This window comes from Neoarius graeffei, chromosome 5, assembly GCF_027579695.1.
Source record: "Neoarius graeffei isolate fNeoGra1 chromosome 5, fNeoGra1.pri, whole genome shotgun sequence".
Taxonomy (NCBI): Eukaryota; Metazoa; Chordata; class Actinopteri; order Siluriformes; family Ariidae; genus Neoarius; species Neoarius graeffei.
The window spans coordinates 41,916,380-41,934,241 of NC_083573.1; the positions used below are offsets into that span (position 1 = coordinate 41,916,380).

General features: G+C 43.6%; 1 protein-coding gene across 2 annotated transcripts in view; it reads left to right on the forward strand.

The window, feature by feature from the left end:
• Positions 1–17,862, forward strand: part of col14a1a (collagen, type XIV, alpha 1a) — a 256,796-nt gene that overhangs the window by 166,987 nt on the left and 71,947 nt on the right. For both annotated transcript variants that reach the window (XM_060921730.1, XM_060921731.1), the window contains exons 28-31: positions 7,795–7,938; positions 9,914–10,078; positions 10,296–10,334; positions 12,937–13,075. In XM_060921730.1, the coding sequence (XP_060777713.1) occupies positions 7,795–7,938; positions 9,914–10,078; positions 10,296–10,334; positions 12,937–13,075 (487 nt within the window). The remainder of the gene's footprint in view (positions 1–7,794; positions 7,939–9,913; positions 10,079–10,295; positions 10,335–12,936; positions 13,076–17,862) is intronic.

A 17,862-nucleotide genomic window follows, 5' to 3' on the forward strand; every position in this document is an offset into this window, starting at 1 on the left:
TCACTCCAATGGACTTCTTTTTATGGGGAGAGTTTAAACATAAGGTTTATGGCTCAAAACCAGCAGCAGTCAATGAGATGAAAGAGGAAATTGAAAGACAGTGTCTCGCAGTTCCAAATGAAATGATTCGTAACGCTGTTGAATCCATTGGATCGCGATATTGGCTGTGTTTGGAACGTGGTGGTCGTCAGTTTGGACATTTGTAAACATGCATTTATCCATTTAACCATTAATCTTGTTTCTAAGTCAATAAACAATGCATTTATTGTAATTTAAAGAGTGAGTACATTTTTTGGGACACCCTGTATAAATAACATATCGAACATATGTGGAATTATGTCTCATCTCATCTCATTATCTCTAGCCGCTTTATCCTTCTACAGGGTCGCGGGCAAGCTGGAGCCTATCCCAGCTGACTACGGGCAAAAGGCGGGGTACACCCTGGACAAGTCGCCAGGTCATCACAGGGCTGACACATAGACACAGACAACCATTCACACTCACATTCACACCTACGGTCAATTTAGAGTCACCAGTTAACCTAACCTGCATGTCTTTGGACTGTGGGGGAAACCGGAGCACCCGGAGGAAACCCACGCGGACACGGGGAGAACATGCAAACTCCGCACAGAAAGGTCCTTGCTGGCCACGGGGCTCGAACCCGGACCTTCTTGCTGTGAGGCGACAGCGCTAACCACTACACCACCGTGCCGCCCCAATTTCCGGCCTTCTTACAGTAAATAGTAAATAATAAAAATACAGCAAATAGTCCTATTCCACAACGGTAGTAATCCATATTATGTCAAGAAGCACTCAGCTAAGTAAAGAGAAACGACAACCATCATTACTTTAAGACATGAAGTGTCTTTTCATTAATAAAAATAAAGAAAAACTAATAAAAATGAAGGGGCAGTACGGTGGTGTAGTGGTTAGCACTGTCGGCTCACAGCAAGAAGGTCTGGGTTCGAGCCCCGTGGCTGGCGAGGGCCTTTCTGTGCGGAGTTTGCATGTTCTCCCCGTGTCCGCGTGGGTTTCCTCCGGGTGCTCCGGTTTCCCCCACAGTCCAAAGACATGCAGGTTAGGCTAACTGGTGACTCTAAATTGACCGTAGGTGTGAATGTGAGTGTGGATGGTTGTGTGTGAGCCCTGCGATAACCTGGCGACTTGTCCAGGGTGTACCCTGCCTTTCACCTATAGTCAGCTGGGATAGGCTCCAGCTTGCCTGCGACCCTGTAGAACAGGATAAAGCGGCTAGAGATAATGGATGGATGGATAATAAAAATGAATTGGAAGGTGTGTCGAAACTTTTGACTGGTAGTGGAAGTCAATAAACTAAGACACCACTCAGTGTTTCACATAATTAATGAGAAGATAAACTGCTTAGACTCTCACACATGGCTCAGAGAGCTGCATTCAACGAACACCCAATCAAGGTGACAGCTCACTTTCTTAGCATAACCACTTTTCATCTGATGTCACTTTTAAAACTGATATAATTCCAATGTCTCTAAGTGCTGCAGTTTTTCTCTTCTTGTTATTTTTCTCATTCTGACAGCATCTATAATAAATTAGGAGAGAGAGAGAGAGAGAGAGAGAGAGAGAGAATCAGCCTGGCATAGCCACAGGAGCTGCTACATTTTGTCCCAGTTTATTAGTGTAATGTGGCTTTTCACAGCTTAGCAACCATGAGGAAAGCTGTGCTAATGCCTCCTGAGTCTGACTAACTTTAGACAGAAAGAATAAAGGCAGAGAATAGTGTCATTTCCTGTCGCCGTGCTGTGTTTTTGATAATCGGGCACCTGCCGCGCAAGAAAGCTAGTACACAGCACTACTGGCGTGTTATTAGCAATGATAAAAATGACCATGAAAGACCAGTTAAAGCTAGACGGCCTTTCGATTTCATAAAATCGGTGAAATTTAGTTCCCTCTGAAATTTGGTGATTGTGATATAAATTTATTTCTGTAATATCTAAAAAAAAAACACACACACACAACAGGCCATCCTGTGGCCGGGAAGTTATTTAATTAGAGGGGATTCCTGAGCAAATAACGTGCATGAAATCGCTCGCTTTGCGCAGTCAAGCAGACAGAGGAAGTCCGTGTGCGCATGCGTAGGTTTACCTTCTTCTTCTTTTGGGTTTTACAGCAGCTGGCATCCACAGTGTTGCATTACTGCCATCTACAGGTTTACCTTTGATCGTGCACTGACAGTTCCATCATTCTGTCGCTAAACGAACAACTGATCACACCGAGGTGCTTGCTGACCGCCGATATTTATTAGTTTGGTCCTGCGTTTCCTTTCTTTTGCAACATAACGTCTTCTCTTCTCACTGTCTTTTACTGTAGTCGGTCTTTCACGTTTCATTCGCACACTCACGTCCTCCATTTTTCTCTCCTGTTTCAAAATTGCATCCCACAATGCCTTGTGCAAACGGGGAAAGCCCACCACGTGATGCATGATGGAGTATCTTGAATTGGGTCATGGTGAAGCAGGAAAAAATAGCGGAGAACTTAGGGCCACATGGTCCTAAACTCATTAATTGTTCTATTAAAAAAAAAAAAACCTAATAAAATTGGAAGTCTGTGATTTTAATTCAGTAGCTTTCAGTCCATTAAACTAAAATAATTGGGCGTCAGGAAAAATTATTTTTATGACCTCACTCACTCACTCACTCACTCACTCACTCACTCACTCACTCACTCACTCACTCACTCACTATCCATTAATGTCAGTTTCCACCAGCCGGCGGGTGTGACGTTGCATGATAGGCTTTCACCTTCATTTTCCATGCTGTTCGGTCCCTTGTGTCATTTGCAGTGAGGTTCGTCACCTTTAGGTCGTTTGTGACCACTGCGCACCATGTTTTGCATGGCCTACCCCTTCTTTTCCGCCCATCAACCCTATGATGTTAATACAGCTCTCAGCCCTTTCTACATGACCTACACTTGAAAACTCTGAAAGGTAGTCTACCTTTAATTTTTTTCAGAGTTAGATACTTTGCATGCTCAGAAATAGTGGCATCAATAAAATTGTTGTTGACACGAGAATACAAGCTAATAACAGTTTATATTTAACAAACGCACTATGCCCACAAGGGCGGCACGGTGGTGTAGTGGTTAGCGCTGTCGCCTCACAGCAAGAAGATCCGGGTTCGAGCCCCGTGGCCGGCGAGGGCCTTTCTGTGTGGAGTTTGCATGTTCTCCCCGTGTCCGCGTGGGTTTCCTCCGGGTGCTCCGGTTTCCCCCACAGTCCAAAGACATGCAGGTTAGGTTAACTGGTGACTCTAAATTGACCGTAGGTGTGAATGTGAGTGTGAATGGTTGTCTGTGTCTATGTGTCAGCCCTGTGATGACCTGGCGACTTGTCCAGGGTGTACCCCGCCCTTCGCCCGTAGTCAGCTGGGATAGGCTCCAGCTTGCCTGCGACCCTGTAGAAGGATAAAGCGGCTAGAAATGATGAGACGAGACTACGCCACGATACAGTCATGCTAACTAGTATACATTACAACTATCCCAAATAGATATGGTTTGGGAAGTTTGCAATGTTGTTAGTTTTGCATTAGCGCTAATGTAGCGAGAATGTAAAGGGAGCTTATATCTTTCTCTTTCAGAACTTAGTTTGGTATCACTCAGTGCAAGTATCAAACTTAGTAAGGATGCAAACAAAGCATGACTAAATTCCTGTGTTTATTCGTTGCAACATTACATTAAATTCCAGGCATTTAGCAGACGCTGTTATCCAGCGTGATGTACAACGTAGTGACGTACAACGTAGCCAGGGCAGCCTAAAGAGCAGTTGGGGGTTAGGTGCCTTGCTCAAGGGCACTTCAGCCATTCCTGCTGGTCCAGGGAAATGAACCAGCGACCTTTTGGTCCCAAAGCTGCTTCTCTAACCATTAGGACATGGCTTCCCCAATTATACATTACAGTAATGCATTTTCAATGAGCTACACAGAGTCTGTGTACAGTAAACAGTGAAAGTGAGTGAGTGAGAGTTTTCAGACAGGGCATTAGCGCAGCAAGCACACATAGCACTTGTGTTAAAACATGTCACTTAAACTTATCAGTGTATTACATTTATCATTTCAACATGTCAAACATGGTTGTGCGATTAATTTAAGCAAGAAATTTGCACAATGCTCAACCAAACCACTCTACTTTTCATTTTGAGCCAAGCCATCTCTTTGGACACTAAAGGTTGTATATCTCATGCAAGTTAATTAAATAATGTTGGCTGGCTTTTTTCCGTGGTCTATCAGATATATTCCATTCAGCTAGCATGATACTGAACAAGTCGAAGACGAGTACAATATCACGCTAGCTGAATGGAATATATCTGATATAGCACGGAAAAAGCCAGCCAATATTATTATTAATATTATACATACACATTTGATGGTCATGTTTGCTTACAAATTGTCACAGTCGCTCACTCACGTGGAAGTTTTACGTGTAATCCGTATCTTATGGCATTTTCAATTCACTGCGACAGTTTACTGCGGGCGTCGCTGGCGAACAAAGAAATGTTTTCCGCATGCACAGCACAAAACTCTCTCATTGGATTTTCACATCAGCTCCGGCGTGTGACGTCATGTTGTCCTGACAACCATGCAATATCGTAAACCATACTCAACGCTTGTTCTCCATTGGGTAGAGTGACATACAGTAATACACGTAGGATAAGTGATACGCTAACAATATTGCATGGTATCAAACCAAATGAATGAAACCCGCTAGAAGGGAATATAATACATGTTTTTATTCCATGGAAAAAGTGTCCTGGATGTATAATAATAGTCCCTTATTGTGGCACTGAAACTCTTAAATGATTATAAGCTCATTTGCAGATTTGGACAAAGAACCCAACTTCATTACTTAAGTCAAAGTACAGATCCCACTGGTCAAATGTTACTCTGATACAAGTGAAAGTTCATCTCATCTCATCTCATTATCTCTAGCCGCTTTATCCTTCTACAGGGTCGCAGGCAAGCTGGAGCCTATCCCAGCTGATTACGGGTGAAAGGCGGGGTACACCCTGGACAAGTCGCCAGGTCATCACAGGGCTGACACATAGACACAGACAACCATTCACACTCACATTCACACCTACGGTCAATTTAGAGTCACCAGTTAACCTAACCTGCATGTCTTTGGACTGTGGGGGAAACCGGAGCACCCGGAGGAAACCCACGCGGACACGGGGAGAACATGCAAACTCCACACAGAAAGGCCCTCGCCGGCCACGGGGCTCGAACCTGGACCTTCTTGCTGTGAGCCGACAGTGCTAACCACTACACCACCGTGCCACCCACAAGTGAAAGTTGTCCAGTCAAATTTTTACTTAAGTTAAAGTACTGAAGTACTTGCTTTTAAAAATACTTAAGTATTAAAAGTACATTTTCTGTCAACGCATCGTTGTATTATTGCCACAGCATTTATAAAACCTAATGCCTCTGAAACAACCGACTGGATTTACTGACTAAATTGTAGAACCTGTACAATAAACACCTCGTAGAATGTTACAAAATGACACACAACTGAACTGAAAAAGAGCCATTGTTATTTTCATTTTTTTTATTGTAACACTCCTCCCCACCCCACAAAGTAGCATGGTAGTGTTCTGACCCAGCTCTGGCAGTGTGTGCACACATGTATGTGTATGGTAATCAGGAAGACAGTGGAATAGCTGTAAATGCAGCTTGCACAGAAAATAAAAAGGACAATCCAACCTGATTAAAACCCAGGTCCACACCTTTAGCTTAATAACTGCCCAACAGCAACACTGCTTTAAGTACAAAGTGCAAGACCGTCATCAAAACAAAAAAATTCCAACAATTTGTTGTGACTGACTAGTACAATACTGTCCATCTCACAGGTCTCACGTGTGCGTGTGTGCAAGGGTATGTATTCATGCACATACTGTATGAATCTGCCTGTGGAATCATGGTGGTTTAACGTTAAGCTAGCTAGTCAGTGAAGCTCCACCTGACATGCTAGCAAAATCTTTTCAAACTCAAAATCATATTGGGTGGCTAACGTTACTAAAAAAGAAAGAGTTCTACATTTTGTTTTTGGCAAGATTATGCCAAAACATTTCTGAAAGCACTTCAGATAAGTTAACGTTATTCATGTTAGTGTAACTCTGTGTTTACATGCTAACTAACAGTGTTCAAATTAACTAGCTATGTGTTAACATTAGCCGTGGACAAGGCTACGGCAACTTGGCAGGCAAATCCATAGAAAGTCATTTGACTAACCAGACTGCATAGCTATTGCAATGTTATCGCTAGCTCTAAAAGCACAGACAACTTAAGTGCAAGGTTTCTCTTGGAATAAAACGTCTATATACCTCAATATGCTTCCGCAGGTTGATGTCAGCAGTGTTTCTCATACGATTCTGATTGGACATAATCGGGAGTATTTTTAACTTGGCGGTAGGGATTTCCCAAAACCGGGAGATTATCCAGTTTTTAACAAATACGATCAGGAGGCGGGAGACGGAGGCTAAAATCTGGAGCCTCCTGCCGAAATCGGGAGGGTTGGCAAGTATGCTGCGCCATCATGGTGGTTTAACGTTAAGCTAGCTAGTCAGTGAAGCTCCACCTGACATGCTAGCAAAATCTTTTCAAACTCAAAATCATATTGGGTAGCTAACGCTACTAGAAAAGAAAGATTTCTACATTCGGGTTATTTGGCAAGATTATGCTAAAACATATTTCTGAAAGGACTTCAGATAAGTTAACGTTATTCATGTTAGCATAACTCTGTTTTTACATGCTAACTAACAGTGTCCAAGTTAACTAGCTATGTGTTAACGTTAGCCGTGGACAAGGCGATGCCAACTTGGCGGGCAAATCCATAGAAAGTCATGTGACTAACCAGACTGCATAGCTATTGCAATGTTATCGCTAGCTCTAAAAGCACAGACAACTTTGTTGCAAGCTTTCTCTTGGAATAAAACGTTTACATACCTCAATATGCTTCCGCAGTTTGGACGGCGAGTTTTTGTAGGCCGTGATGTGGTTCATTTTCGGCAAACAAAGCAAACATTTAAAACAAAACAACTCTTTATTCCTTTCAGAAAACTGAAACATGGGTTTAGCTACAGAACCATGGGTGCGTGCGCTCCCCAGAAGAACCGCCTCCTTCCATTCTGCCATCAAATGATTGTGTTAAATAATACTGAGGAGAAATCATTGATCTTGATTTTATGCAGTCTATGGACGTGACGTGACCCTAGTGATTACTGATTGGCTGTCTCAGTGTCACCTGCGAAAAAAACAATCACGTTTTAGAAAAGAAAAGAAAAAACATCCACTTTCAAAGCTGCTTCATAGTAACGCGTAACGAGGACCTTGATGGAAATGTAGTGGAGTGAAAAGTACGATATTTGTCTTTCAAATGTAGTGAAGTTAAAGTCATAAGTTTCCAAAAAAAATTAATACTCAAGTAAAGTACAGATACTCAAAAAATGTACTTAAGTACAGTACTCAAGTAAATGTACTTCGTTACTGTCCACCTCTGCACATTTGTAATGTTATCATTAAGTTTCCAAAGAGACCGCATTTTAGTTTGGGGGCTTTTTTTTTTTTTTTCATTTTCTTTAAAATCTTTGGTTTCTCTTTCTGGGGCTGGGTGCATGGCATTTTGACACATCGTTCCCCTTCGGCAGTCACACATAAAACTGATGTAACTCTAGCTTAAGTATTGTCTGTCACTGTGCACACAGATTTGTTGTAAATTGTGCTCCCTAGCTTAAGGCCCTTACACCTGTGATTTGTGACGTGTGGTCAGGTCGAGCCATTAAACACGTGAAGGAGAGCATCTTTACAGAAGAGGCTGTTGTGAGGAAGGGAATTCCCAAAGTCCTGGTGGTGCTCACAGATGGCCGCTCACAGGACGACGTTAACAAGATCTCCAAAGACCTGCAGACGGAGGGTGAGGGACGCTACAGCAAAAGCATTCATCACTAGCACAGGGTGGTTGATATTTTTACATTTTGTTCTGGTCGGGTTGAATAATAATAATAAAAAAAAAGTTCCACATGAAATATTATCATGGCACAGTTTCTCTAATGACAGCCTGAAACCTTTTATTCTCATCTTTATTTTACTTCCATAAGTATTGTTCATAATGCATTTTACAAGTATGTACAGTGGTGCTTGAAAGTTTGTGAACCCTTTAGAATTTTCTCTATTTCTGCATAAATATGACCTAAAACATCATCAGATTTCCACACAAGTCCTAAAAGTAGATAAAGAGAACCCAGTTAAACAAATGAGACAAAAATATTATACTTGGTCATTTATTTATTGAGGAAAATGATCCAATATTACATATCTGTGGAGTGGCAAAAGTATGTGAAGCTTTGCTTTCAGTATCTGGTGTGACCCCCTTGTGCAGCAATAACTGCAACTAAACATTTCCGGTAACTGTTGATCAGTCCTGCACACCGGCTTGGAGGAATTTTAGCCCGTTCCTCCATACAGAACAGCTTCAACTCTGGGATGTTGGTGGGTTTCCTCACATGAACTGCTCGCTTCAGGTCCTTCCACAACATTTCGATTGGATTAAGGTCAGGACTTTGACTTGGCCATTCCAAAACATTCACTTTATCCTTCTTTAACCATTCTTTGGTAGAACGACTTGTGTGCTTAGGGTCGTTGTCTTGCTGCATGACCCACCTTCTCTTGAGATTCAGTTCATGGACAGATGTCCTGATATTTTCCTTTAGAATTCGCTGGTATAATTCAGAATTCATTGTTCCACTAATGATGACAAGCCGTCCTGGCTCAGATGCAGCAAAACAGGCCCAAACCATGATACTACCACCGCCATGTTTCACAGATGGGATAAGGTTCTTATGCTGGAATGCAGTGCTTTCCTTTCTCCAAATATAACCCTTCTCATTTAAACCAAAAAGTTCTATTTTGGTCTCATCTGTCCACAAAACATTTTTGCAGTAGTCTTCTGGCTTGTCCACGTGATCTTTAGCAAACTGCAGACGAGCAGCAATGTTCTTTTTGGAGAGCAGTGGCTTTCTCCGTGCAACCCTGCCATGCACACCATTGCTGTTCAGTGTTCTCCTGATGGTGGACTCATGAACATTAACATTAGCCAATGTGAGAGAGGCCTTCAGTCGCTTAGAAGTTACCCTGGGGTCCTTTGTGACCGCGCCGACTATTACACGCCTTGCTCTTGGAGTGATCTTTGTTGGTCGACCACTCCTGGGGAGGGGAACAATGGTCTTGAATTTTCTCCATTTGTATACAATCTGTCTGACTGTGGATTGGTGGAGTCCAAACTCTTTAGAGATGTTTTTTTAACCTTTTCCAGCCTGATGAGCATCAACAACGCTTTTTCTGAGGTCCTCAGAAATCTCCTTTGTTCGTGCCATGATACGCTTCCACAAACATGTGTTGTGAAGCTCAGACTTTGATAGATCCCTGTTCTTTAAATAAAACAGGGTGCCCACTCACACCTGATTGTCATCCCATTGATTGAAAACACCTGACTCTAATTTCACCTTCAAATGAACTGCTAATCCTAGAGGTTCACATACTTTTGCCACTCACAGAGATGTAATATTGGATCATTTTCCTCAATAAATAAATGTCCAAGTATAATAGTTTTGTCTCATTTGTTTAACTGGGTTCTCCTTATCTACTTTTAGCACTTGTGTGAAAATCTGATGATGTTTTAGGTCATATTTATGTAGAAATATAGAAAATTTTAAAGGGTTCGCAAACTTTCAAGCACCACTGTATTGCTATAAAACAGTGCAGTACAGTAGTAAACATAACTTATTAAATTCTGATGAAATTGCCAAAGGAAGCTGAATTGTGGAGTCGGTAAAATGTATGCATCTGTGGGTATCGTCTCATATGCCAAGCCTATATGTGGTTTTCCTAAGGTTACATCATCTTTGCCATTGGCTTTGCTGATGCGGATTATGGGGAGCTGGTGAACATTGCAAGCAAGCCCAGCGAGAAACACGTCTTCTTTGTAGACGATCTGGATGCAGTCAATAAAATCGAGGAGCAGCTCATAACATTTGTGTGTGAGGCAGCAACAGCCAGTAAGTCTTGTGGAGGAGGAATATTTAGTTAAAAGCCCCATATTGCAAGCTGATTTACATAGTTTTTTTTTTTTCCATAACCAGAGTTTATCGTGAAACTAAAATTGACGGTCAACTTTAAAACGATGCTGGATATCACCACAACTAAACTGTAAATCATTCATTCTTGCTAATCGATTCGCATTTATGTATTGTAACTCAAACTTTTTGTCTCTAGCTTGCCCGTCTTTGCTGATGAGTGGGAACACCTTAGCAGGTGAGTGAGTGAATTTCCAATGAAAATGCACAATGTGGTTGTTTTGTGTAATAATCCATGACCTTATTTGAATCATCTCATCTCATCTCATCATCTCTAGACGCTTTATCCTGTTCTACAGGGTCGCAGGCAAGCTGGAGCCTATCCCAGCTGACTACGGGCGAAAGGCGGGGTACACCCTGGACAAGTCGCCAGGTCATCACAGGGCTGACACATAGACACAGACAACCATTCACACTCACATTCACACGTACGCTCAATTTAGACTCACCAGTTAACCTAACCTGCATGTCTTTGGACTGTGGGGGAAACCGGAGCACCCGGAGGAAACCCACGCGGACACGGGGAGAACATGCAAACTCCGCACAGAAAGGCCCTCGCCGGCCCCGGGGCTCGAACCCGGACCTTCTTGCTGTGAGGCGACAGCGCTAACCACTACACCACCGTGCCGCCCCTTATTTGAATCAGTTACTCAATATTAAATATATAATACTTCCAGTCAAAACTGAGACTGTTTGTTGTAATACAGGGTGTTTCAAAAACTTTATCATTTCACAATCTAATAACTTTACCAATTCTCGTTCAATTGACCTCAAATTTTAATAGCATGTGTGGAAACAGGTCAAAACTTTATGTTTAATGTTTTTTGTTTTTAGGTATAGAAATGCCATTCACTGGAAAAGGAAAGGCATTTTATGCGTTAGAGTACACTCGAACGAGACTGTGCAGTGTGCATTTATGAGAGATCCATCCATCCATCCATTATCTGTAGCTGCTTATCCTGTCCTACCGCTGTCACAGACAAGCTGGAGCCTATCCCAGCTGACTATGGGCGAAAGGCGGGGTACACCCTGGACAAGTCGCCAGGTCATCACAGGGCTGACACATAGACACAGACAACCATTCACACTCACATTCACACCTACGGTCAATTTAGAGTCACCAGTTAACCTAACCTGCATGTCTTTGGACTGTGGGGGAAACCGGAGCACCCGGAGGAAACCCACGCGGACACGGGGAGAACATGCAAACTCCGCACAGAAAGGCCCTTGTTGGCTGCTGGGTTCGAACCCAGAACCTTCTTGCTGTGAGGCAACAGCGCTAACCACTACACCACCGTGCCATCCATTTATGAGAGAGTTCTCTAAAAATGCACCAACTGCAATGCAGATTTGGACACGGCACAAAAAGTTCAAAGAGGAAGGCTGTGTGTGTGTGTGTGTGTGTGTGTGTGTGTGTGTGTCTCAGGCAGTGTGCATATTGAAAATTTGTGAAATCATTCATGGAATCCACATACCTTTGAATTTCTCATTCACATTTTGAGGAATAAATCTTATATTGCCCAATATTAAGCCTGTTCAGTTTCATTTGCCTGGACTATGTAGTTTCTGGGATATTTACATCTCAAATAAAAATCACATTTTTTTGAAACACCCTGTATATCCTACATTATACGGTGCCAAAACTAGACAGAATAATTGTGTAATCAGTGAGCATGTTTCCTTTTCCTGTCAGGCAAATTTCTTTCGCTATCTTGCCAAGATACAGTATGCACATGTCATAGGATTAATCAGAATTACTTCTCTTTGCGTCTGGCTTTTCTGAAACAAACTGCCAAAAAGCGTTCAGTCTATCAGTGCTTTACAGGCTTTGTTCTAACACAGGTTCCATTTATGGTACCATAACTTCTTATAAAGTCTTATGAAGGATTTAATTCTAAAACTTTGATTACCTTCTACTAAGGAAATGCAGATCTGTGTGTGCAGGCTAAAATTGAGCAAAAACAATCTGCCCAAGAGAAGAAGGTCCTGTGGTCACGGATTAATTTATTGTGCTCTCAAATTTTATTATTGAAATAATAATCACTGTCTAGCACAGTGTCAGCTGAACCTTGGAAGATATGAAGACAAAGTTATCTGCACAGTATATTGTATTATTATACATACAGGACACTTTTTCCATGGAATAAAAACACGTCTTCTATTCCCTTCTAGTGGGTTTCATTCATTTGGTTTGATAGCATGCAATATTGTTAGCGTGTCGCTTATCCTACATGTATTACGTCACTCTACCCAATGGAGAATGAGCGTGCAATATGGTTTATGATATTGCATGGTTGTCAAGACAACATGATGTCGCAGGTCGGAGCTGATGCGAATGTAAACGGACATGGCCGCCAGGTTCACTTCGTTAAATACGGAAGCTTTTGAGAGTTTTGAAAGAGAAAGACGTATTGAACACCCGAAAGGCTACCAAAACTTCATTAGCTCATTAGAATATTGTTCCATCTAATGTGTATGTATAATAATAATAATAATAATAATGCCTTTTTCATGGTATATCAGATATATTCCATTCAGCTAGTATGATATTGTACTCGTCTTCGACTTGTTCAATACCATACTAGCCGAATGGAATATATCTGATATACCATGAAAAAAAAAGCCAGCCAATATTATTTAATTATCCCCCAGGAAATAAGAGTAAATATAAATAAAAAATTAAGCTGAATACAGTCCTCCTTGCTACATGTGTTTTCTTTACTGCACTCTGAGTTGAGGTGAGCTGTTGAGTTCAGTAGCGTTGCTCTGATGTGCTGCAGGTTTCCATATGATGGAGATGTTTGGGTTGGTGGAGAAAGACTACAGTAACGTGCAGGGTGTTTCCATGGAGCCTGGAACTTTCAACAGCTTCCCCTGCTACAGGCTGCACAAGGATGCTCTCATCTCACAGCCAACCAAGTATGTACAAGAATTACTGGCATGTGGTTAAATGACTGATAAAATGAACGTTGCACACAATACACTGCAACCGCGCTATAATGAACTCTTTTACTATGAACTATAATGCACGTAACAAGCTAAATTCGTATCTCCCGCCTTTAGTGACAATGAGTCGGAGTCTTCAATAAAAACATCACTGTGTCACGTCCACACGCATTGGCACTTCGAGCGTGCAGCGCCATTAGGACTAATTACAGTACAATGCACCTGTTCCTGATTAGAGCTCAATCACAGCATGCACTTATGTATAAGGACTCTCTAAACATAGACTTGGTGAAATAAACGCGCTTTACCTAGTGTCTCACGTTACCAAGCCTTGCGTCTCTGTATTGCCTATCTGGTTTTGACTTTGTTTTGTGAATTTGGATTCTGCCTCTCGTCTTTGCCTCTGTCATTCTGTTTGTGCCTCACATGACCATTGCCTGTTTCACGACCCTGCCTTTGTCTTACATTTTGAACTGTTTGCCTGCCTGTTTGTAAATAAGCACTCTTCCTCTCAGGCTACGTTTACATTACGTCGAATCAGCGGATCATCAGATTAACGTTCTTAAAACGATTCGCGTTTACACTAAAACCGTTAGCCGTGCACACAGCAACGCCAATACGCGGATACGCTAATCACATGACTTTAGACGGCGCGTAACATGATCCCAGTGCATTTAGGGCATGCGCAAGGCTCACCACTTGCAAGTAGAAGGATGGCAAGCCGCGCAAGGCTCACCACTTGCAAGTAGAAGGATGGCAAGCCTAATACATGGATACGCTCGGCTCTGCAGGCATCCTGCGCTCCAAATCACTCCGCCCTGAACAGCGAGTGCCCTCTGGAGGGTGCGCACTCCGGCCCTGCGCAGCTCACACAGCGCGCAAGTGAAGTGAACAAGCCACGATTCGGGACTGAGCCGCTGTGTGTGTGATCCCAGCGCATATCACTTACTACTTGCAAGTGGAAGGATGGCAAGCCTAAAGACAATCATAACTACACAATGGGCAGTATTTGCATCAGTATTTGCAGTATTTTCATACTTTTATACTCTTTAATGAAAGGTGATACAAGGCGGAAGTCCGCGCCGTTTTTCAGCAGTCGCGTCACATGACCAACGCCAGCGAATCAGGAAGGTGGATGTCACAGTGACGTTGTCCAATGAGACGCCAGCTAGAGCTCAGCACAGCGTATTCGCGTATTCTGAATGTTTACACAGCACCGGAGCTGACACGATCTGGATTGAATACGTGGACGCTGGCGGATTCCCGTTTCCTGGCGTTTCCAGGCGGTTTAATGTAAACGGACAGTGCATCCGCAAAGAAAACGAGACAGATACGGTCTAATGTAAACGTAGCCTCGTTCTCCTGCCTACATGACACACTGACCCATGTGTTCCTCTTCTCACCAGAGGCAAACAATAAGTAATCAAGTCCAGAGTCAAGTTAACAATACGTGTTAACTCCATAAAACAAATGATTAATGATCCTCGCTTAGGTGTCAATCACTAACAATTATCGAGAACAGTGATTGATAAAAGGACAAAATGACTGCTGATACCACTAAACTTAACACCTAGTTAAAGTGTACCTGCAGTGTTTTTATACCCCCCGCCCAGTCCCCCAGCGCGATCACATGCTGTGTTCACACTTATACCGGTACGAAAGTGGTATAACTGTATCGATACAAAGTATACCGGTACAGTTTAGTGCATCTGTCCACACTAGCGAGAAATGTTTGCGTTTTTTTTTCTCGGAAGTTGAAATGCGCGTGCGCGAAATGTTTCCGTGGTTACCGAGTAACTTCCTTCCGAGAATATGGCGGATGAAACGACGTGTGTGTGCTTTTTGTTGTCAGTGTACAGTCTGTATTTCTGGTGGTCATTTATTCAGTCGAATCGTATAAAACGCGCGAGGCAGTTGAGAAAGAAACAAAACAAATCTCCCTTTCTCCCCCCTCACTTTCTCCCTCTTCCCTTCTCTTCCCCTCCCTTTCTCCCTCTTTCCTTCTCTTCCCCTCCCTTTCTCTCCCTTTTCCCCTCTTCCTCCTTTCTTCCTCCCTCTTTTCCCCTCCCTCCCTCCTCCCCCTCTCCCTTTCTCCCCCCTTTCTTTGCTCCATGTAGCTCCACGGTCGTTTCATTTTCGCATGCGCATTATATTTGTATCGATACAGAACCGCTTCATCTGTCCACACTACAGCGAAGTGCTACAGTACCGATACTGTACCGGTACGAAACCCATACATTTGTGGGTTTCGTACCGATACAGTTATACCGCTACAGTACCTGTATAGCTGCTAGTGTGGACAGGTGTTGGGGTACGAAAGTAGTATCGTATCAGTACAAAATCCCTAGTGTGGACAGGGTATAAAATGACATCATCGGTGATTTGCAGCATGTGAATGAACTGAACGGCGAAGATTTAGAAAACATAGCGAGTCAGTGTGTGGACACTGACAACGATACACCGTTAACCTCCATCGTTTCCATAACAGACAAAGAAATCATCGCCTCCGTTCGTGGTCCTTTAAACCACACTCACAACCCGCCGTACGTGCTACTACGGGCGGTCTACGGTAAAAAATTTGGCAAAACTGTGCTTGAGACTTGCGCGACACTTGCGTGTGTTCAGCGCCGTAGAAGGTCGCAGACTGGCTGTGGAGACTTTTGGTCCTGCACATGCAAATTCTACAGGTTTTGTGTAAAATCAAGAACGAATACACTACGTACGGGACCTGTACTCTTTTTGTACGCCTGAACCAAGTCAGCAACGTGGCTAGTAGGAGCTTTTTGCGATGACAGTAAGACGCATGAGTGACGCATGGTCGTTGTACGAGTGACGTGCCTCAGAAGTACTACACAAGTATTCCACACTTTCTTTTTCTGCGGCCCCCAAGACAGAAGTACGTCTCACTTTCTACCCCTATGTGTGGCATGCACGCAGCGCACACGACCCGTACGCAACACAAGGGGCAAGACTCTGGGTATATACGTATATTGGGGAGGAACCAAGGAACCAAATCATGTAGCGTGTAGCATTGTAGAAGGGAAGAAGATGGCTGTCGCCATACTGCCGTGACGACTGAGGGAGTTGGACCCTTGTAGGCAAATGATAGAAGCTGAGGAGCAGCACAACGCGATATTGGCTTTGCTAATGCAGGAACACCGATGTCAGAATGTGAGGCGGCAGAGGCGGTGGCCTCTGTCCCGTCTTTTCCTAATCACTTCCTCTCTCTTATCCTCTGCTGAATGCAACCTGTATTTGACAAGTACTTTGCCCGTATTCCTCCCCCAAACTTTCCCCCGGGTTCACCGCGACCCTGCGGCATGGCTGCGAGCTACCAAACCCTGCGACCCGTGCATGTCCAAAACACTTACGGCGGGTTGTGAGTGCGGCATTAACTCAGTCATGAACTGAGATAGTGGCTCGGAAGGAGAAATTCGTCATAAGGAGAATGTGCCTAAAATTTCCCATATAACATGAGTGTTTGGTGTGACAAGTGGGTCCATTTCAGTATTACAAACTTTTCGGTAGAAAAAATTCTTTGGACGTCCCCCAAAGAGTTTGTTATAGCACGGTTGCAGTGTAATTCAAATTTTCTACAAGCAGTAAAAGAAACTATCATTTTTGATATCAGAAAAAAAGCATTAATTCAATGAACTACTACTTTTTTTTTTTTTAAAGAAGTAATAATAAAATGGTGGGCGGCACGGTGGTGTAGTGGTTAGCACTGTTGCCTCACAGCAAGAAGGTCCGGGTTCGAGCCCTGTGGCCGGCGAGGGCCTTTCTGTGTGGAGTTTGCATGTTCTCCCCGTGTCCGCGTGGGTTTCCTCCGGGTGCTCCGGTTTCCCCCACAGTCCAAAGACATGCAGGTTAGGTTAACTGGTGACTCTAAATTGACCGTAGGTGTGAATGTGAGTGTGAATGGTTGTCTGTGTCTATGTGTCAGCCCTGTGATGACCTGGCGACTTGTCCAGGGTGTACCCCGCCTTTCGCCCGTAGTCAGCTGGGATAGGCTCCAGCTTGCCTGCGACCCTGTAGAAGGATAAAGCGGCTAGAGATAATGTGATGTGATGTGTGAATAATAAAATGGTGGGCGGCACGGTGGTGTAGTGGTTAGCACTGTTGCCTCACAGCAAGAAGGTCCGGGTTCGAGCCCCGTGGCCGGCGAGGGCCTTTCTGTGTGGAGTTTGCATGTTCTCCCCGTGTCCGCGTGGGTTTCCTCCGGGTGCTCCGGTTTCCCCCACAGTCCAAAGACATGCAGGTTAGGTTAACTGGTGACTCTAAATTGACCGTAGGTGTGAATGTGAGTGTGAATGGTTGGCTGTGTCTATGTGTCAGCCCTGTGATGACCTGGCGACTTGTCCAGGGTGTACCCCGCCTTTCGCCCATAGTCAGCTGGGATAGGCTCCAGCTTGCCTGCGACCCTGTAGAACAGGATAAAGCGGCTAGAAATAATGAGATGAGATGAGATAATAAAATGGCTACATGGTTATCAATTCAATGGAGTGTTAGAAAACAACGCTCGCAAGCTAATAAAGAAACCCAGCTCATGCTATTACCCATGGAGCCCCAAATGGTTCAAAAAAAAAAATCACGCACTCAGTACATCTGTGAAGAGATGACATGAGATGATGGGAGTCTGTTTCAAGCTTTGGAGAACAGGTTACCTGTAGTTGTCACATAGCGTTGTGCAGAAGGTGCACATATGGAGGAGGTGGAGGGAAAAAAAACAACTAATGGAGACTCAGAGGCGGCTAGAACAG